The 22,088-nt window shown below is 42.3% G+C and overlaps 1 protein-coding gene across 14 annotated transcripts in view; it reads left to right on the plus strand.

The window, feature by feature from the left end:
- The window catches only part of AKAP13 (A-kinase anchoring protein 13), a 266,733-nt gene that overhangs the window by 13,452 nt on the left and 231,193 nt on the right, over nucleotides 1-22,088 (plus strand). For all 14 annotated transcript variants that reach the window (XM_081831648.1, XM_081831649.1, XM_081831641.1 and 11 more), the window contains exon 2: nucleotides 16,598-16,641. In XM_081831648.1, the coding sequence (XP_081687774.1) occupies nucleotides 16,609-16,641 (33 nt within the window). In that variant the 5' untranslated portion in view covers nucleotides 16,598-16,608. The remainder of the gene's footprint in view (nucleotides 1-16,597; nucleotides 16,642-22,088) is intronic.

Genomic DNA, 22,088 nt, shown 5'->3' on the forward strand with positions numbered 1-22,088 from the left:
AAAATGTTTTCCTTGCTTCCAGTTCTGTTCTGATGAGAGCCCTTGAAAGGCAGAGCTTGCCTTGGGATTGGTAAGTGCAGCTAATGCTGACCCTTAGTGGGGTTTATGGTTGTATTTGTTAGAACTGGAGGCCCGAGGCTATTAGCCCATATCTGAATATCAACCAAGCAGGAGTGTCTCCTTGGAGATTCCATAACTGAGTTTTTAGATTCCCAGCTCTGTGGTATTTTTTTTTCCCCCTCTGGTACTGGGTGGGGAGGTATTCTGTGGGTGGCTGCATTCTTCATTTGTTCTTTGCTCTGACCTGGGATAGCATCAGGGTCTATAATGGGAGGTCGTGGACATGTCTCTTTGGTCTGTCCAACTTGCTTTGTAACTGCTTTGTTTTTTAATTTTCTGTTCAGCTTAATAGCAGGCTTCAAGAATGCTAATTACCTGTATGAAAAGCCAATGTATTTTTCAGTATGTGCCATGAAGCAGTAAGATGGTATATTCCTTTATTAGTGCTTGCGGTTTGTGAAATTTAATCTAGTATTGACGGGAACATTACCATTCACTTTCACTGCAGTTTTGAATGTGAGAGACGCCCTGTTCACTCTCTTTTAAACTTGGGCATTGGGTCTGAAGCTTGATTATTTTCATCAGATTTTTGTAGAATTTAGGGGAAAAACATTCTAAGAAGTTCCTGTTGCTTATGTAAGAGCAACTCAATTTTTTGAGCAGCAGATTTCAGCTGGCGGATGTTAGCCTGTGTTTGTGTAGAGGGGAGAGTAGGGAGTTCATTCCCAGCTGATTCTCAGGCTTGTAAACATTTCCATTTGGATGTGAGTAGGAACATGTTGGTCTGTTGAGTGGCTGTACTTGTTGGGTAACTGCACAGCTTTTTCTACAGGTCATTGCCTGTTAATTTGGAGAAACAGAAGAGGGCACATCTGTAAAGTAGTCTACAGGAGTAAATTTTGGGGGAGATGAAACAGATGAATTAGTCTACAGAGAAGCTTTACCAAGATAGGTCTTTACCTTCTTCCTCTCCTTCAGTCTTTCAGTTAGTGAAATGCTCCCTCCTCGACCAGTGAGAAGAACTTCTCATCCTTTCCTTCATCACTGTGTTCAGTCCCCAGCTCACAAAATCACCTTGCGTCGTTTGTTTATATACCTAAGGCAACCAGTGTTTCTGTACGTGGAATTATGACTGTGTTTGAGATGGGAGGAGCTTTCATGATTACCCAGTCCAACCCCTTCCATTCACAAAATCAGAAATGGAGGTTATAAGGCTCGCTACAAATTACAAGAGGCAGCAGTGCAGTAGTCTAGAAGTTAAGAGCCTGTTGGAGTCAGATCTGGGTTCAAATTCTGGCTCCCACCATTTACTAGCTGTGCAGATCTACAGGTTAGTTAACTTTAACCATGGATCTCTTCATTTGTAAAATGGACTAATGTGAAGATTAGCAAGATGCCTGAACAGAATAAGTAAACTCTTAAAAGTGCCGTTGAAGATGATGGTGGTAGTTACGTCTTCATGGTTGATAAACTGTAAGATGTCAAGATTGTAGAATTAAGGTGCTTACTTTATGGATGAACAAATAATGTTACTTTATGGATAAACAAATAATGAACAAATATGTTGTATGGTTTTGGATGAGCATGAATTCTGAAAAACAATGAGTACATATGTTTATCATCCAGTATACTTGTAGTGTATGCTTGAGAGAATGAGGTAAGGAGGAATATTTTTTTTAAAATGCCCTTGGTTGAGTTTCAGAAATGGATTTCAGATGCCAGGACTCAGCTTGTAACAAGAGGATGAGATCAGTTGGTATAATTGGAGCTACTTGATAATCCTTTTACTCTGTTCTCTGAACATTTATGGCGTTCCTATTTCTGTACAAACATATGAGCTAGAAAATGACCAGGTCTCCATAGAAATGTCATGTGTCCGGCTGGGGCGGGAGGAGCATGGGGTGAGAAGCATGTGGGGTGGAGCCAGCAGGCTGTCTGCAGCCTTCACCTTTGCTAAGCTTCAGCCTATGGTAGGTACCAGGACAGTTTTGTTCTATTTAAATGCTTCTGGGGATTATTTTAGAATGTGATCTTTAGTTTGGTTTTACCAGCATTTGGGGAGAGAAACAGAGGGAAAGAAAGAGGAATCAAGAATATACTTTTAAAACTGAAAAAAAAAAATTGACCTCTGAGTTTCTACCTTGTGGGGTAGAGGCTGAGACTGCTGGCTTGTGGTTTTCACCGTTGCTGCTTCCTGCTGATGGAGAGCCAGCCACAACGACAACGGTGACTGAGCCCAGGTTTGATAGTCCTAAGTAGTTTTTTCATCTTTTTCAGATCACTTAGAAGGAGCATCGGTAGCACTGAAGTTTTAACTTGAAGCTTCCAAGCTAGTGGTTATTTGAGTAGTCTCTTTCTTAAGGATTCTGCTGTGGCTGCCAAGTAAGGAGCAAGGATTTTGTTTCCTGGTTGTTCCGCATCTTGCATTACTGTCTTGGCTTGTTGGTTGTTCCAGGTCACGTGTTCCTGTTTGCTGGCTTTGTGTCCGTGAAGGACCAAGTTTGTAGAATATCTTCTGTCACCACCACACTCAAGTGCTGCCCGCGTTTATTTGATTTACGGCAGTTTTCAGAGGCAAATGATTATTAACTCTGGACTTCAGCAGCCTCCTCCCTCCTGGCCTTCTTACTGGGGCCACAGCCACGCACCCATTTGTCAGGTGGCATGGGATGTGTAAGGTGTTGATTCTTCGATTTGCCCACCCCAGGTCTTTGGAGCCACCTTAAGTTGGTCTTCCAGATCAGTCTGCATTCTGGCTGTCCGCTGACCATGACCAGTCTAGCATGAACCAACTGCTTGCTGTCGGGGGGTGCCTTCTGTGTAGGGCCTGTTTGATTTATGTGGAGACTCGGCCAGGATCTCAGGGCCCCCCAGAGAGTTTATTTGAACTATTTATAGTTTGTTGTTCAGCCCACAGTCTGTGTCTAGAATACACATTCAAATACTTGCTGAATTGAATTATTTCCCTTTGTTGCATTTAAAATACCTTTTGTTTGCATGTTTTACATCTCCTCTTCTTCGTCCCCTTGCACATTAAGTCACTTTCGCAGTAGCCTGGGCTCTTTGGAAACACAGGTACCAGTACCTGCTCCTCATTCTTACCCTCACTCCTACTTACCAAAAGCAGTTCTACTTTTAGGACTGTATGCCTGGAAATTTTAGTCTGTTTCCCCTAAATTCCTTTTTCATTGTACAGATCTTCAGGAAAAATAGCCAAGTGAAGTGTTCATTATGGCCAGATTATTAGCACTTGGGTCGTTCTATGATAACATGAATTTTATGAAACACCTATATATATTTTTTCAAATTTTGAAGTATTGTAATTGTAAAGGAAAGAGCACTGCGTAGTAGATGCCTTTCTCTACCTAGATTTTTGTATATATTTCTCAGCTATGAAATATTTGAAGTCTTGTGTGCACAGTAACATGCTCTGTTTACTAGAGAAAAACAATTTATCAGTATGTGTATCTGTCATGTGCCATTCATCTCCTCACACAGCTAGAAATCAAATGTTTTAAGGCAACTGGTCTGTAGTTTTTATGGCAACCTTATTTTTGAAATTAGTTCAGGTGGGGAAATTAATTTTCCATTTCTGCATTGTATAATAAGTTGTTAACATATGTGGCCCTCTAAGAGTTTCCTATTAAGAGGAGTTCACAAAATTTGAAATTCAAAGAATAATCTCTAAAGTTTCTCTTAAATTTGTTATTTCTAAATCCAGAACAAGTATAATATCATCCATATTTAGCCTGGCAATAACCTTTTAGTAGTTTGATGAAAAAGCTGCCTTTTTAAATTGTGCTTTTAAGCCATTTTCAGTGAATTGATCAAGTTAGAATTTGCAGGACTTTTTTTTAACCTAGTAGTTGATAATTTAACTCAGTTGAGATCTAATCTTGCCAATTCTTTATTTTAGGATTGTCAAACACTTGCTCTGTTTGTTTTGTGAAGCAGAAGGTCTGAATTGAAAGTAAACAATCTTTATTGATACTCAAACAGAATTAGCCACAACTGTTATATAAGTTACATTTTCAAGATGCATAGGTACTTCCTCATCTGCGCTCCTGAGGACAGACTCAGTTTCACCCTACGTGTTACAAGGAGGAGAGATTGCTGAGGGATGCCATTCCCATCTGGTGGTTGAGAAATAGTTCCCTTATTTCAGGACACTGATAAATTTTTGTCTTTAGATAGCAAAGTTCTTTGCTAAAACTGCTAATCAAGTTATCACAGGTTCTGTAGCATGTTATAGTTCTGTATGGCATCTAGATTGCTGGAAGTCGGGATGATTTTCACGTGCTTTTAGTTGGCTGATCCTACTTTATTTCACCTAAAATAAATTCATCAGTGATCTTTATTAATTTTTTTAAAGTATGCTCTACGCCCAACGTGGGGGTTGAACTCACTACCCTGAGATCAAGAGTCACATGTTCTACCCATTAAGCCAGCCTATTAGTGATTTTTACTTTGATTCTATTTATTTATTTATTTATTTAAGCAAGCGAGAGAATGAGAGAGAGCACGAGAGGGGGGAGGGTCAGAGGGAGAAGCAGACTTCCTCCCGAGCAGGGAGCCCGATGTGGGACTTGATCCCAGGACTCCAGGATGACCTGAGCTGAAGGCAGTTGCTTAACCAACTAAGCCACCCAGGTGCCCTATTTTTATTTTATTTTTTAAAAAAGATTTTATTCATTTATTTATTTATTTTAGAGAGATGGCGAGCATGCATGCCAGTGAGGGTAGGTGCAGAGGGAGAGGGACAAGTAGACTCTGCTGAGTGTGGAGCTTGGGGAGCCCGATGCAGGGCTCCATCCCACGACCCTGAGATCATGACCTGACCTGACATCAAGAGTTGGACGCTCAACCGACTAAGCCACCAGGCACCCCTCCTATCAGTGATTTTTGAAAATACTCTCTGCTCATTGTGTGTTATAAAAACAAGAATGACTACTCAGGGGATGACTTAGGCCAGGAATGTTTTATGACTAGAAATTCTCCTTTAAAAATAAAATTTTTCACTTAAGTTAAAATATTTATTAAAAAAAAACCTAAATGGAGGATTGCTGAGACTGTTGGAGTCTCTTTGACTCTGTAGTATTTTCACTTAATTATGAAATATATGTATTTCTTTTATTTGAAGTCTTTGTTGTTCAAAACTTTCCCTCTGATTTTGAGATGGTTTAAAAAAAAAGTCACTCCTCTTGTGTTATACAATGTCATTTTTCTCAAGATGTTAAAGACTCAGTATTGAAGAACTACAACATTGAAGGCAATATTTATCCTTGAGATAAGAGAACCATTTTGGCAACTTAAAAGCTAACATGGACGTTTCTAGCATCTGCTTCTAGTACCTCTTACGCTTGCCACTTGTGGGAATAATGTGGTAGCGCTTTTGTCATGTAATATGTCCAAGAAGGGCTGTATGTCACTGAAATAATCCCTAACAGAGTAGCCACTGCAGGGCCTGGCCTTCATCCACGTTAGGTCGTCCAGCTCGGTCAGGTCTGCATGTGTGTGAGAGCCCACTTGCCTATATTTTTAGTCTTTCCAAATGGTTTATCATCACTTTAGCCCATTGGGTTGCTTGCTTTTTGGATGATAGAGGTTGGGAAGGATGAAGGAAGTAGAAAGGCTTGAATTTGGCAGTCTCTTTACCGGATATCTATTTTAACCCCCACTGAAGTTAATTTACATAAAGCCCAGCTGTGCATGAATTTTTCTAAAGTCAAAGTTTATTCTTATTACCATAGGGATAAGAATGTCAGCACTTGCTGAACTGATGGTCTTGCTCTCCTGTGCCTGGACCTCCTGGCAGCTTACAGTTCCGTTTCCTTGGGATACAGGATACAGCTGGGCCCAAACCTCTCACCTGGAATAGCCATTTGGAGTTTTCTTCTCTGTATAGATCTCTGCAAAGCGGCAGACGCCATTTTTTTTTTTTTTTTGTAGGAAACCACAAGCCTGTGTTAAACAGCAAAAGAGAATTGATATAACATGTGCGTGTGTTCTTCCCAGAGGTACCAACCATCATGTGAGAGCCTAGGTGTCGTGTTGAGCAGCTCTTCACCCTCCTTTCTGCTTTGAGGTTTTCCAGTTAGATGATGCTGAATTCCCCCACTCTGGTCCCTATTACTTTTCTGGCCGATTAAGCAAATTGATCCAGGCTGGATTTCTTTCTTTTTTTTTTTTTTTAAGATTTTATTTATTTATTTGAGAGAGAGAGAATGAGAGACAGAGAGCATGAGAGGGAGGAGGGTCAGAGGGAGAAGCAGACTCCCCGCCGAGCAGGGAGCCCGATGCAGGACTCGATCCCGGGACTCCAGGATCATGACCTGAGCCGAAGGCAGTCGCTTAACCAACTGAGCCACCCAGGCGCCCCAGGCTGGATTTCTTAACACTTGGCAGGATCCATACTATCTTTGATGAGCTACTAGGTGAACCTTCTGGGACTAGACTGACTTGAGTTATTTTGGCTTTGATAGGTTGGTTTTTGTTCTTAAAGCTAGAGCTGCAGGTCCTTTGCTTTCAAATGGGGCAGGAAAGCTGCTGATCAATTTCTGTCTCTGATGTTGATACCAAGTATGTTAGTATTTATTGCGCTCGCAGCACTGCGCCAGGTGCTCCGGCAGGAGTGGGGGTGGTGTGGCGGAAGACATCCACAATGTGCAGACTGGGAGAAACAAGGTCAGGAGAACAGGCGAGCACAGAAATGAAAGAGAAGAAAATGAAAGGAAAAAAGTGACTTATTGCTGAATGCTTGGGTTGGATTACCAGTAGTAATCCTGCTATCAGAATCAGCAGGGGTGGAGGGCATTATCATGAAGCACAGTGTAAGGACTGGACCTCGCACGGTGCACGCCCGCGGTGTGTGCAGGCCAGGGTGGAGGCTGTGGGGCAGGAGTGCTGGTAGGACTGCGTGGGCAAGCCACCGAACACTGGCGGGCGGCACCAGTCGGAGTGGTGGGGGAGCCTGGAGGGCTTCTGGGAGCTCACCAACAATAAAGGGCGTGTTTAGTAGAGCACCTCATCTGCTGGGCTCTACATGTCCCTCCTGGATACCCTCCCTTTAGAATTGGGGGTCAGCCCAGTGATGGCCATGGTCCATGGGTCGTGGGAGTTGCATGTGATGTGAGGTCGGTGCGCACAGCTAATCCAGTCATTCGTATCGGGCGGTAGGGACAGGGACTTACCGAGTGTTTCCTTACTACTGTGTTAAACATTTTACACACATCTTTTATTCTTATTTTTACCCATTTTACAGATGAAAATAAAGCTTGGCAGTTAAGTAGCTTGTCCACAATCACAGAGCCAGAAGTGCCAGAGTTTGTCTGTTTCCTTCTCTGAATTATATTGGCATTTTCATTTTTATCCTTATGTTCTTCTACAGGGGGTTGTTAATGAATTCTTAAACGCTAGCGGATTGTCTCTAATCTAGCAGTCATCCGTTCCTTTAATATCTTCATTATTCATCAAAGTGGCTTACAGAGACTTAGTGTAAAATAAATATGATATATATATATATGAATATATATTTTTTTTCCTTTTTGAGAGAGAGAGCAGGGTGGGTGGGGAGGGGGAGAGGGAGAGAGAATCTTAAGCAGGCTCCATGCTGAGCGCGATGCCCGATGTGGGGCTCAGTCTCACGACCTTGAGATCATGACCTGAGCTGAAATGAAGAGTCGGATGCTCAACCGACTGAGCCACCCAGGTGCCCCAGACTTTTTTTTTTTTTTTTTTACAGAGGAAATGTAGTGAGCTTAATCTTTCTGCTGGCAACTGATAGTCCCAAGCTGCCCATGTGTGTCTGTGGATACAGCCTCTGAGCTTCTGAGCCCCAGGATGCAGAGCTCTACGTTTAAGCCCTGGAGGTTGGAAGCTCCACCGTAACTAAGACGGGTTAAATGTGTTTCCAAAATTGGGATCACATCTTACTTTTAGGCTTTTCCCTCCTTTTCTTGAGTCAGGGCAGATCTAAGTGCCCTCTCCTAGAACTCCCTAAAGAAAAGACATTAGTACCTCAAAAGAACCTTTCTAAAGGATTGCTTACTACTGTGTAGGCAGAGAGGGAGCTGCAGAAAGAAAATAGTGTTTTGGGAAGGTTGAGTCAGAGGTGCAAGTGGAGCACGGAGAGATTTTCTCAAGGTGATAAGGCCCTGGCACTCGGGGCTACAAGCTGAGGCAGGTAGACCGGCAGTGACTCCCACTTGGGGAAGAAGGCTGGTGTGGGCTGCTTCTGAGACCCCCTTCTAATTATAAAGTCCTGTGGCCGACAGGATTTGGCTTGGGTTTGGGATGCGGACTCCAGGGCCCGCGGAACTTGACTGGGAAGCCAGCCATCGCGTGCTGCACCTCGGGGAAGCCGTGGGGGGAAGTTGGCCTTGCTGCCTGTGACCCACAACACGTACTTGCTTGGTGTGAGTTTAGGCTACGTGATTACAGACTTCTTCCAGTGCTACTTTTTGTGGATCTTTAAACCTGCAGTTGTGAAAGAATAGAAATTGGAGCTGAACTTAAAAAAAAAAAAAAATAAAGGATAAGAAAAGTAAAAAACCAAACCAAAGACGTAGATTTGGTTGATGCCAATGTCATCATAAGGCTGTCAGCTCTTTAGGGTAGAGCGGGGTTGCGGTGGTTTGTCTGTTCTTCTGTCTCCCTTCGTTGGCTTCTAAGGGTCAGGCATCTTTGAGGTGTGTGAATTTGCATGAGTGCCTCCCCCGCGTCCTCTCCCCCCTCGTCCCCTGCTTGCACTTCTCATTCTGATGAGTGCCCAGCAGCGCACGGTGCTGCCTTGTCCCTGTACTTGCAGCTCCTTCTGCTCTGTGCTTCCCCTGTGTCCACCGGGTGAGACTTGCCTCACGGTTGACCTCCTCCAGTAAATTGTGTCGGGGCCTCCACTTCCTAGCAAGTTTATCCTTCTTTCCTGACCCTTGTCACATTTTTATTATTGTGCTTACAATACTGTAATATCATGATCCGTTTACATCTGTCTGTCCCTTACTAAATTGGTAGGGGCCTTGGTATTATTTATCTCTGACACTCAGCAGCTCTCTGTGCATGCAGTATTTTAGGGACTCGAAACATAAGGAGATTACCACCACTGAAAGTCTTTTTGTGCCCAGGCAGATACTATAAACATATGGAGAAGAAAAGGAGGCCCTAAGTATTGAAAAGTTAATGTGTACTCTCCTCTATGAATTTCGAAGTAAACTCCCGAGTATGAGAAGTCATAGAACTGATTTTTATTTTATTTTTTTTTAAAGATTTTATTTATTTATTTGATAGACACACACACACACACACAGAGGGAACACAGGCTGGGGGAGTGGGAGAGGGAGAAGCAGGCTCCTCACTGAGCAGGGAGCCTGATGTGGGGCTCGATCCCAAGACCCCGGGATCATGACCTGAGCCGAAGGCAGACGCTTAATGACTGAGCCACCCAGGCGCCCCCAGAACCGATTTTTAAATTAAATTTCTTTCATTATTGTTTTGGTAAGACTTGTTTATTCTGTGTTAATGACTTTGATTATTTGTGTGTGTGTTTTTGCCCTAAATTCAAGATCATTTTGCCTATTGGTTAAACCAGCACTGATAAATAATAAATGAGTGAATGTGGGTGTTAGTGTTTCGGTTGTTTGGGGTTTCTGTTTTAATCGGCTGTGTCCTTTTGTTTTACTGTGAGTGTTGCCCTGTGTTGGACTCTTCATTCTTATCCTCTCCTACCCTCCTGCCATGGGTCCCCTTTTCTCTATTACCCCAGTTGTGACCAGTGCTTTGCTTTTTCCTTGGTGATTTGTAGTAGTACTGTGTCATGAGATAGTGGGACACAGAAGCCTGGCTGTGTCACAAGAGAACCAGACATGTGTTCTGGGTCTCAACACTATTGTTTCCCAAAGTGTGGGCCATGATTCAAAAGCAGAAACATCACCAGGTCTGGTCTCCTGATTTGGACTCACTGATGGTGGAAGGGGGCGTGGGGGATGGGCAAGAATCTGTATTCTTTAACAAGGCCTCCAGCTGATGCTTGGGTGCCCTAAAGTTTGAGAATCAGTGTTTAAAGCTAACTGCTCAATTATTAATTAATGCAACTTTAAACAGAAGAAGATAATTAGGCTCCTGTAAGATTTCCTCAGTCCCTTATTCAGGAAATGTATTTGGTACCTGTAGTAGTTTATATATACATATTTTGTAGAACTTGGCATCTGCAACAGGAAACGCCTGTTTGCTCTTTGTACCCTGCTTCTTGTCTATTATTCAGAATTCCCTGCTCCCACCCCCAATGAGTGCATAACATGTTTATAGCCACCAGCCCAGACTCCTTAGGAATGAAGGAAAGAGTCTTTGGATCCTGTTATTTTCCTTGAAGAGCAGGACACTGTTTTACAAGAATCCAGAGTATGCATTGTCATTTCCATGTTAACCCTCACCCCAAATTTTTGTGGGTTTTGAAGGATTTACTGTAGCTCAGTTTTAGCAGGGTCCCTGGCCATGGAGATTCACTGGAAGCACATTCAGCAGTGCAGGTGCCCTGCAGGGACAGATCCTCTATTTACACTTGGCTGAGTCTCAAGCAGCTGCCCTCTTCCTTTGGGGACTGGGGTTGGTTGTGAAGGTGGCTTGCACTTCTTTTCTTGTGGATTTGGAAGCTTCCCTGTTGTGAATGACAAAAACCATGTCAATTGAAGTGATAGGTTCAGCAGACCTGGACAGCTGGTCCTTAGGAAATGGCTTGAGGTCAAGAAGCTAACAGATTCAGAGTTTGCAGGTCTCTGTGTAATTCCTCATGCAGTGTTAGGCCTGTGATCCCCCTCCCTCCCTCCCGTTAGGGACGTTTCATTAAGAGTGGAGCACCTGTTAAAGGCTTCTTTAGTATAATATATGCGTATGGCTAAAGAATAGCAAGATTGATTTGTATTTACATACATATGGGTACAGGCATTCTTATTTTAATTGCTTCTCTAGGGAGCTTTAGTAAAGATTGTAGATTTCTTCAGTTTGCACATTTTGGAAAAGTGTCTTTTTATTTCCAGTTCAGTTGTGGCACATTGAATGACAGGGGACTTAAAAAAGGATGTGCTATGTATAATGTCTTCTTCCTGATTACAAAAGTAGTATCTGTTCATTGTCTGCATAGTTAGGATTAAGAAAAAGATAATTTAGGAATAAAAATTCCCTGTAATTCTCAGAAATACGTATATTTAACATTTTGTTATTTGTTCCTCCAGATTCTTTTCTAGGGTTATTTTGTTATATCTTAGAATCGTGATTTACCCACCAATGTGTTTTTGCACAAATGTATATCTGGATACCTGACACCTTTTATTTTTTATTTTTATTTTATTTATTTATTTTTTAAAGATTTTATTTATTTGACACAGAGAGAGAGAGAGAGCACAAGTAGGCAGAGTGGCAGGCAGATGGAGAGGGAGAAACAGGCTCTCCGCTGAGCAGGGAGCCGGATGTGGGGCTCGATCCCAAGACCCCAGGATCATGACCTGAGCCGAAGGCAGCCGCTTAATGGACTGAGCCACCCAGGCGCCCCCTGACGCCTTTTATTTTGACCACTTAGAATTTTCCAGGTATTTTCCTTGGTAGTTTCCACTGAGACCCAGAAACTGCAAGAAAGATCTGTGTCTGGCAGTGTGCTTAAGCACCTCACTTGGATTCTCTCTTTTAATTCTTCTGACTCCATAGTGTAGGCAGGAATTTTTATGCTCTTACTGCACTTAAAGAGACTGAGGTTAGACAGTCCACTTACTTGCTCAAGGTCATACAGTTAATCACTAGGGAATTTGGGATGGCCGCCCATGTAATTTGATTGCTGGTCTAGAGGATATTGTATAGCATGCTAGGACTTTTCTATGCTGAGAAGTCTTTTCTAGCTGAAAATATCTTTGAGATGTACAGAGCTGTTGAATGGAGACACCCTGCTTCTTTGGCTTATTAAGAGGTATTTTGTTAGCTTTTGGTCGGGAGTTGGCACTCGGGCACAGTGGCTGAATCTAGTCCACTGCCCCTTTTGTGAAGAGAGTTTTATTGGAACATGGCCACACCCATTCGTTTACGCATTGCACCAGAGAGCGTTATGACCCGCAAAGCCCCAGATATTTACCATCCAGCCCTTTTCAGAAAATGTTTGCTAGCCCCTGCTGTGGACACCGGCTATTATGAAGGCATGTCATCTTTGGTGGCTTCTGTGGTTTTGCATTCATTTGCTCAGGCACGCTGGTATGTGGAAGTGTGTTCTGTCCCTTACTCGCCCCGCAAACCACCAAACACCTGTATCACTTCGTGCCTGAGTTTCCATGTGATCCTTAGGAGCTGCTGAGCTTCTTCACAATCCTTTGCAGGTGGTGTGACCTGCAGACAGTTCCAGAACTCTTGCCACTGTTAACCTGTGTCAGCACCACATGTCCCCACGCTGACCCATGCCACTGATGGTGTCTGCCCGGCCCCCTGTGAGGGAAAAGCTGATGAGCGTTTATTCTAAAGTGCAGGAAGAGGTCACAGCTCGGGTCTGCTTGCCTGTTCAGCAGCACCCCGAGAGCTGCCAGAGGATTGCAGAGAGAGCTGGACTGACATCACTGAGACCATTGCATTCAGGATGGAGGAGTCCTGCTTTGACATAGAGTGAATGTGTTACTTTTGTACAACAGTAAACTATTCCATTTGTTTTCTTTCAGCATTTTGCAATAAAATGGAAAATGTGAGAAGAATGAAAACACTTAATTACTGAGCTTGTTTTTATTCCTCACCCCGCAGATCTATGACTCATCAGAATTGTAGCTGGCTATTGCTGAGTGGAAGATTTGGTGAACATATTTGAAATCACATCAGTTATGTGTTTGAATTTTGATATTTCCATTTCATAGTCTTTAAAATGGGGTGCAACCTTTATAGTCCCACTGGGTCTGTCCTGTGTTGTGCTTGGTGTTACATGAAAGAAGCCCATGTAAATGTGGACTTGGTCAAAGTCATTCTCTAGTTCCCGGGTAAGGAGGAAATTGTAGGGTTTTTCTCTCAAAATTTCTTGATGAAATCATTCATGGACATAGTGCATTTCTTTCATTTTCCTTTTGGGAAGTCTTGATCAAAAATCCATGGACAAAAGCAAAGACTTTCAATTGGGTCTTAGAGAATAAATTTGGTTTTTAAGTGTGTTTACTCTGACCCAAAGACTGCCTTCCTGCAATATGCTCCTTCCTTTAGAGCACCGTTCTCAAGTAAAGTGAGCTTACTTAAATGGATAAAGTAAGTTGTGCATTGTATGTAGCAAGTTTTCTGATGGCTTAGCATCAGAACTCTGAGTTCTGTGTTTTGGGGCCAGTTTGGGAGTCTGGAACCCCTTCCACCTTTCTCACTCTCTTTGATCTTGGGGGATAAATGTCACCTCAGAGAGGCCTTCCCTCAGTACCATATGTAAAACATTTCCTGTTTCCTCTTTTTCATTTTTCTCCATGGAACTTATCACTGAAAACCACTTACTTACTGCCGTATTGAAGTGTGTACTCCTACAGTAAACCCTTTGAAGGTTGGGAGTTTGTCTCTGTTCCTTCTGCACCTCCAGTGCCTCCGTGCAATGCCTGGCACATTGTAGGTGCACAGCAGGAGTTGAGTGAACAAGGTCGGGGGAGTCTCTAGTCTTTGCAGAACAGGGGCTAGAGCTGGGACAGGTCAGTTTGTGGATAGAGGTCATTCAGGAGATCCTCTTATGGGGGGAAAGCACATGTTTGGGCATTAGATGGCGTTCGATTCTGGGCTCTCTTCTTAAAGCTGGTAAATAACTTAGTCATTGAAAGACTCCATTTTTTCCCCCCTAGTGAAATGGGGAAAATAATGTCTTTTTATGGGGGTTAAAAATAATATTGAATATAAAGCTCTGTCACTATTAGTCCCGTGTTTCCTCATGTGTGTCAGCATTGAAGAAGCTTAAAGCAGTCTGAATTTACCAATCTGTTGCCTCTGGGGTCATTGCCCTGATGACTTCTGACAGATTTATTCTTTGAACAGCCTCTGTTGCCCAGCATAACAATGACCTGTCCCTTTGACCAGTGTAGGAGGACAGACACTTTGTCATTCCTCTTTAATCTTCCTATCAGAACAACTTGTATGGGTTCTGGCTTTGATGTATGTTTAGACGAGGTCATAATACCAAACAGTCGAGATGGCATCAGCCCCTCCTGAGAGCCCTGTGAGTTCCACCCGCTCTTCCAATCCAAACGCAGTGGGAGCCACTCAGATAGCTTGATGTTTGTGGTCCTTGCAGACGTGGTCAAGTTTCTTGGCAGATGAAGAACCATCAGAGGGCCAATAAGTCACTAATGTGTCTCCCTAGATTTCTCCACTTGTTATGGATTACTGAAGTGCTAATTCCTGTTTCAGTTTCCATGGATACTTCTTGAGAGGAACACTTCAGAAGTTAGTTAAGGGAAATTGGTTTATAAAGTTGTAGGTTCTTTCAGTCCTTTGTCCCAGGCAAGTCTGGACAGGACTTGGAAAGCTGATTAAAAGGCTAGTGAGCACAGTGAGCTTAATTTTATTTATTTATTTTTAAAGATGTTATTTATTTGAGAGAGAGAGAATGAGAGACAGCATGAGAGGGAGGAGGGTCAGAGGGAGAAGCAGACTCCCTGCCGAGCAGGGAGCCCGATGCGGGACTCGATCCAGGGACTCCAGGATCATGACCTGAGCCGAAGGCAGTCGCTTAACCAACTGAGCCACCCAGGCGCCCCGTCAGTGAGCTTAATTTTAAATTAAATGGATATTTAATGCATTGAGAAAAGTACTCAAGCGCTTCAGTCTTTTCCATCCATGCTTGCTGTTTGAATTTGATGGGCTGGAAATCTTTCTTTTTCTACTAAAAGAGTTTGTTATTGCTACATTTCTCAAGCTTGGTTTTCACTGTGGATTTTTGCAGGTGACTTTAGCACCTAAGGGTACAAAATCATTAAATGAAGGCAGGAAGGAAAAAGTGCCACAGAGTGGTCTGGGGAGTGGACCAGAGAATGAACAGGCATGGTTGTGGAGGTGGTCGGTCAGGGTGGCGGAAGCCCCCTGGGCTGTCGGAAGCCCCCTGGGCTGTTGGCACAACACGCTGAAAAGCCAGTGGCTGGCAAGTGATTTGGAGATGACTGGGTTTAGGAGCCCGATTACAGTTTTGGTTTTTGGTTTTTTCCCCCTAAGTGTGTGTTAACTGCTTTTTGGGTGAGCCTTGACCTTGGACATACACATACACAGCCTGACCGAACTGGCAGATCTGGGAGTATTCTGTTCCTTAGGTTACACGTGGTTGCTATGGCGTTCACTGCTCTTTAAACATTTAGCCGTTGATAAGCTGCTGTTTGTGCTATTGGGATTTCAGTTCACTGTTAGTGAGGTTTTTGTAATCTGGTAGAACACAAAGAATGTGATTTCCTCTATTTTTTGCATGTGCGAATGACATTTCTGTACTGTTTTTATATTACTGGTTAGTTACTGTGCACCTTAATTTAATCCATTTAACCTATTATGAGTAAGAAACTTCCTTAGATCAAATTATCATCAAGTCCCTTGGGTCTGCCTTTCTGACTCCTCTGAGGCCAGGATCAGCTTATGCTCAAATTCAGGGTGTTTGGCAAAGGGCTTGCCATCCTGAAGTCCACGATTCAGGACCATGATATTTTAGCTTGAAGCTCCTGGTCAGATCACCAAGTTAAACCTTTGGGAGCATGCTGTTCTTGATATTTAGGAGTGTATTAGACAATCCTGTGAGTCTTCTTTAAGTTCTTCCTAAGATTTCTGTGAGAATTCATTTAGCGAAGATAACAGTCGGGAACCCAGCTATTATTTTTGAGGAGGACAACGTGTAGTTGGTGGACCCCAGCTGTATCCTCCCTTCTCCGAGGGGAAGAGAGCACTCTGGTCCCCTGCGGTCCCTCCCCCCACACTCCCCAGTGAGGCTGGAGGAGGCTCTGGCTAAGCAGCACTTTGTAAATTTGAGGGATTATGTAAAAGTATAACTGAACATACACTGTTTTTGCTTTGGTAACTGCATTTAATATCCTGTTGGTTGTTGAAAATTCTCCTAGGACAGAGGAGCCTTTTGTGTTTATTTTTCAATCTGAAAGTCTCTCTCCCCAGGGCGCCTGGGTGGCTCAGTCGTTAAGCCCCTGCCTTCGGCTCAGGTCATGATCCCGGGGTTCTGGGATCGAGCCTCACATTGGGCTCCCTGCTCGGCAGGAAGCCTGCTTCTCCCTCTCCCACTCCCCCTGCTTGTGTTCCTGTGTCTCTCTCTGTCAAATAAATAAATAAAATCTTAAAAAAAAAAAAAAAAAAGGAAGTCTCTCCCCAGTTGAAAAGATTGAATCGGGGCTACAAGAAGTTTTGCAGTCCTTGACCTTCTGGCCTTCCCAAACCTCTCAGGAAAGCCAGGCGTCCAGTTATCTCAGACTTTTGATTGTGTTCATATGTCCGTACTCGACATACAGCATTTGTGGCTTTTATATTTTTTGGCGATGGCTTTTAATTTTATTCTCATTTATTTCTCCCTTTTCTGTTTCAGTGTCCTGGGTCATGAAACTTAATCCACAGCAAGCTCCATTATATGTGAGTAAATCGCGAGATTTCTTGTCATTTCATAATCATCTATGCTTTTTGCTTGTTATGAGAAAACTCAGAAATGCTCTCCTGTGATTATCACAGGAATTTTTAACCATCTACACAAGCAGCGTACTTCAGAAGTTGAATTTGATTGGGTAAATGCTAAATGACTCACGCATGCCTGGCCCTGAGCTGAGAACAAAGAATAGCTGTAAGATGTGTGAGGTGAATTGGTCAGGTGGTAAGAGGCACCTGTGAACAGTGTCATGGCCCTGCCTGCAGAGTGATGCCAAGGCTGGCTGCTTAATTTCACCATCAGCACATTTTCTGTAAAAGTGGTGTGGGGATCTTCCTACTGCCGTTGAGTTACCCTGTGTTGCAACTAGGTGGCACTCTGTCATTGGCGAGAGTGCTGTTTGCTTTAGGACTCGGGGTGGAAGCTGGTATATCATCTCCTGAGAGTGAGGGAACTCTCAGATGAAGTGGATAAATCAATGAATCAAGGCTGGAAAAGGTAAAGTGTAGGTGACTCTCTCTCTCTCTCTTTTTTTTAAATTACTGTGAGAATGCATTAGCTGCATGAGGGTGGTGAGGGGTCCTTTTAGGGGTGTGGATAGTTAGAGCTTCCAGAGGCCAGTGGATATTGGATTGGTATGATCTGGAGAGAGAGAGGAAAATGTCTTTGATGGGACAGGTCCTTGAAGATGAAGAAGCATTTGGTCAAGACCTAAGGCAGATGGAGAGAGATGAGGGGCAGTGAGCGTGGTATTCAGTGCATGGTGGGAGGGTGGGCAGTGGAAAGTCTGGCCCAGCTGCATTTGTGTTGAGGAGTAATGAGAGATGAGTCTGAAAAGTTTATCGAAGGTTAGCTATGAAGGCAAACAAAGATGTGGGGACCACTGAGGAGCCTTTGATGGGTTTTATTTTAAAATCTGCTGTTCATTTTATGCATTTATTTATTTTAGACCATGCCATGTTAGTGATAGTCCTATTACACCTTTCTAGCATAGGACATTCATGTGATCACTCTTCTGCACAGATGATTTTTATGTTAAATGTAACCCATAAAGAAAAATATATGCGTTCTTATAAGGTATTTTATGTATTTATTTTCTTTCCAGACTACTTGGAGAAAATTTACTATCTTCAACAGTGGGTTTGCACATGAAGTGGATACCTTAGACTTTTAAAAACAGCTTTTATTGAGATATAATTCACACACCATAAAACTCACACATTTAAAGTCTACGATTCAGTGGTTTTTATTATATTCACAGTTGTGTAATCATAACCATCATCTAACTTAAGAAGATTTTCATCATCCCGAAAAGAAATGCCATACCTATTAGTAGTACTCACCATTCCCTGTCTTTTCCCAACCCCTGGCAACCATTTGTCTACTTTCTGCCTTTATGGAGTTACATATGCTGGAAATTGCACATAAATGGAATCGTACATCATATGGCCTTTTGTGACTGGCTTCTTTCACATAGCAGAAAGTGCTTAAGGTGCATGTTAGAGCAAGTATCAGTACTGTGTTCCTTTTTATTGATGGACAATACTCCGTTGTATGGCTGCGCCATGTTTTATTTCTCCATTCATCAGTTGATGGGCATTTGGCCTGTTTCCACTTTTTGGATATTATTATTAATGCTGCTGTGAGCAGCACTTTTTGGGTAGGCTTATGTTTTCATTTTTCTTGGGTTTGGATTTAAGAGTACAATTGCTTGCTGACATTGATGACTCTCTGTTTAACATTTTGAGGAATTGCCATGCTGTTTCCTCAGTGGCTGCCCCGTTTTACATGCTCACCACCAGTGTTGAGGGTCTCGGTTTCTCCATACTCTTGCCAGTGCTTGCTGTTATCTGACTTTTGGATTGTTGCCATCCTAGTGGGTGTGAAAGGATAACTCTTCATGGTTTTGTTTTGAATTTCCCTAAAGGCTAATGATTGTGAGCATCTTTTTAGGTGCTTTTGGCTATATGTGTGTCTTTGAGGAAATGTCTGTTCAGATTCCTTGCTTATTTTTAAGTTGGGTTTTTTTTTTTATTGTTTAGCTTTAAGTGTTCTTTATATATCCTGGATTCAAGTCCCTTATCAGATGTATGGCTTGCAACAACTTTCTCCCATTATAAGGTTATCATATCATTTTGTTGATGGCACTCTTTGAAGCACAAAAGTTTTTAATTTTGGTGATGTCCAGTTTGCCTGTTATTTGTTTTACTGCTTATACTTCTGGTATCATGTCTGTGAAGGCTTTGCCTAACTCAAGATCACAAAAAATGAACCTCTCCGTTTTCCTCTAGGAGTTTATAGTTTAAGCCCTTACACTGAAGTGAAAAGTACATTTTTTTGGTATGCTGTAAGGGAGGGTTCTAACTTCATTTTTTCACATGTGGACATCTAGCTGTCCCAGCACCATTTGTTGAAAAGACTTTTCTTTCCACATTGAATTTTCTTGGGCACCCTTGTTGAAAATGTATCATAAATGTAAGGAATTACTTCTGGATTGTTAATTCTCTTCCTTTCCTTTAGGTCATCTTTAATTTCTTTTAAGAATGATTTATCGTTTTCAGTGTACAAACCTTGTACCTTTGTGAAATTTATTTCTAAGTATTTTAATTATTTTTGATGCTATTGCAAATTATATTGTTTTCTTAATTTCACTTCAGATTGTTCATTGCTAGTATATAGAGATATAGTTGATTTTTGTATATTGATCTTATAACCTATAGTTTCGCTGAACCTGTTTGTTAATTTTTTTAGTGGACCCCTTAGATTTTTCTGTATATAGATCATGTCCTTTGAAAATACAGATAGCTTTCTTGCTTTTTAATCTGAATGCCTTTGATTTTTCTTGCCTAATTGTCCCAAGTAGAACTTCCAGCATAGAGTTGAGTAGAATTGGTGAGAGCAGACATCCTGGCCTTGTTTCTGATCTTAAAGGCAAAGTATTCAGTCTTTCACCATTAAGATTAGGTATGATGTTGTTAGCTGTGAGTTTTTCATAGATGCTTTTATCAGGTTGAAAAAGTTTCCTATTCCTAGTTTGAGTATTTTTATTGTGAAAAAGCATTGGATATTGTCGAATGTTTTTTCTGTTTCTGTGAGATGATCATGTGGATTTTTTTCCCCCTTTCCTTTCATTAGTGTAATATATTAGATTGATTGGTTTTGAATGTTAAACCAACCCTGCATTCCTGGGATATATCCTATTTTGTCACAGTGTATAATCCTTCTCATATGTTGCTGGATTTGGTTTGCTGGTTGAGAAGTTTTGTGTCTATACATAAAAGGTAAGTCTAGGGGCACCTGGGTGACTCATTCGGTTAAGCGTCTGCCTTCGGCTCAGGTCATGATCTCAGGGTCCTGGGATTGAGCCCTGCATTGGGCTCCCTGCTTGGCAGGGAGTCTGCTTCTCGCTCTCCCTCTGCCCCCCTCCCCTTCTTGTGTGCGTGTGCTCTCTCTCTCTCACTCTCTCTCTGTCTCAAATAAATAAATAAGATCTTAAAAAAAAAAAAAGATACAGTCTAGTTTTCTTCTGATGTCCTTGTCTGGCAGCATAATGTTTCCCAAATGTGTCCATGACTTCATCCCCAGAACCTGTGACTATTTATTTTACTTGGCAAAAGGGACTTCACAGATTTGGTTAAGTTAAGGGTCCTGATATGCGAGCTTCTCCTGAATTATCCAGGTAGCCCAGTGTAATCACAAGCGTCCTTAGAGAGAGGAGAATCATGAGTCAGAGAGATTCGTAGATGCTGCACTGCTGGATTTGAAGGAGGAGAAAAGGGCCATGAGCCAGGGAGTGCAGCCTCTGGAAACTGGAAAAAGCAAGGGAACAGTTTTTCCTTAGAACCTCCTCAGTGAACCCAGCCTGTGGACATCTTTACTGTATTGTATTGTATTTATTTTTCTTTTAAAGATTTTATTTATTCATTTGAGAGAGAGAGAGAGTGAGTACAAGCAGGGGGAGAGAGAAGCAGACTCTCTACTTGATCCCAGGACCTGGAGATCATGACCTGAGCCAAAGGCAGACGCTCAACCATCTGAGCCACCCAGGCACCACTGGGCATCTTTATTTTAGCGCAATGAAAGTTGTTTCAGACTTCTGACCTCCAGAACTGTAAGATAAGAAGTTTGTGTTGTTTTAAGCCTCTGAGTTTGAGGTGATTTGTTGTAACAGCAATAGGAAATGAATATAGTTGTAGTTTGGAAAAATTAATTGGCGATGGCATGAAGGATAATTTAGGGAAGAGTAGTGGCAGAGAGATCAGTTAGAAGTTTTCTGATTTTGCCAACATGGAATCTGAGAACTCTAGAGTTCATAAGGACGGTAGGCATTATGTGCTTCAGCCTCTCTGTTATGGAGTGGGGACATGAGCTCTGAAGATGATGTGATGAGAAGGCACGGCTAATCCGTGGTAAAATTATGATTTAAATCTATATTTTTGGGCTTAGTCATAGAAACTACTGTAAAGCTTGTTAGACATAAAAAAAAAAAAACCATTCTGTTAGGGAAGCAAGGCTCTTTAGAAATGAGTTCTGAGGAATACTCTTAATAAAGTAAGTCCTTTGTATACGATTATGTGTTTAATTGGGCAGGTCCTACTGAAGAAGAATATTTTAAACTTCAGATTTTAAGTATGTCTGTCAGCAAGAATACTTAGGGGCAATTTGTTATCAGTTTTTTAAAAGGAGAGTAATGCTGTACCTCGTTTTCAGTGAACTAAGTCAGGTCACAGGAATTTCTGCTGTTCTGGTAAAGAGAAGTAACTGTTCTATTTTGTGTCCATTGGAGAGGGGGGGGTCAGTGCTCTGCACCTAGAGAAAGAAGGAAGAAGCACACGAAGAGAAAGCATGTTGAAGTTTTTCTTTCAGTTTGTATTTGGGATCTGCCAGGGGTAAGTATCATCAGCAGAAGAGAGAAAACTCCTCATAAATAAGAAAAAACACTGGATCCCAAGAAGAACTTTTATCTGTAAGTGAAGAAAAATCAGCTGGATTTCAATAAGTATTTTAATTCGTCTTTGAATGAAGATGTGTCCGGAGTAAGTTACCGTAGTTAAAAATGTAGGAAAGTTTCCAAACGGTGCAGATGGCAGTACTGTTGAACGTTTACGTGGAGTTCCCATGAATTATTTTTGATGAAATGTGCACGGTGGAATGTGAAGACAGTGACCTGGAGCCTGAGAGACCAGCGCTTTACTGTGGCTTTGCCTGGGTTCTCTTGTCTGTCAGCCCTGTGATCCCACCAGTGCTGCTCTGCCTCCACAGAGGCACCGATGGTCGCTGGATGAATCGATGAAACTACTTCGACAGGGTTAGGAGTATCCTTCTAGGTGATGAGGGCCTAGAGAGTTTAGCGGAAGTAAACATGGAGAGGTCGTGTCAGATGCAAAATAAATTTTTTGAAGAAGCAGCAGAACCAAATCATAGGGCGAGTGAGAGA

The sequence above is a fragment of the Leptonychotes weddellii genome, chromosome 9, assembly GCF_054177405.1.
Source record: "Leptonychotes weddellii isolate Sample4059 chromosome 9, ASM5417740v2, whole genome shotgun sequence".
NCBI lineage: Eukaryota > Metazoa > Chordata > Mammalia > Carnivora > Phocidae > Leptonychotes > Leptonychotes weddellii.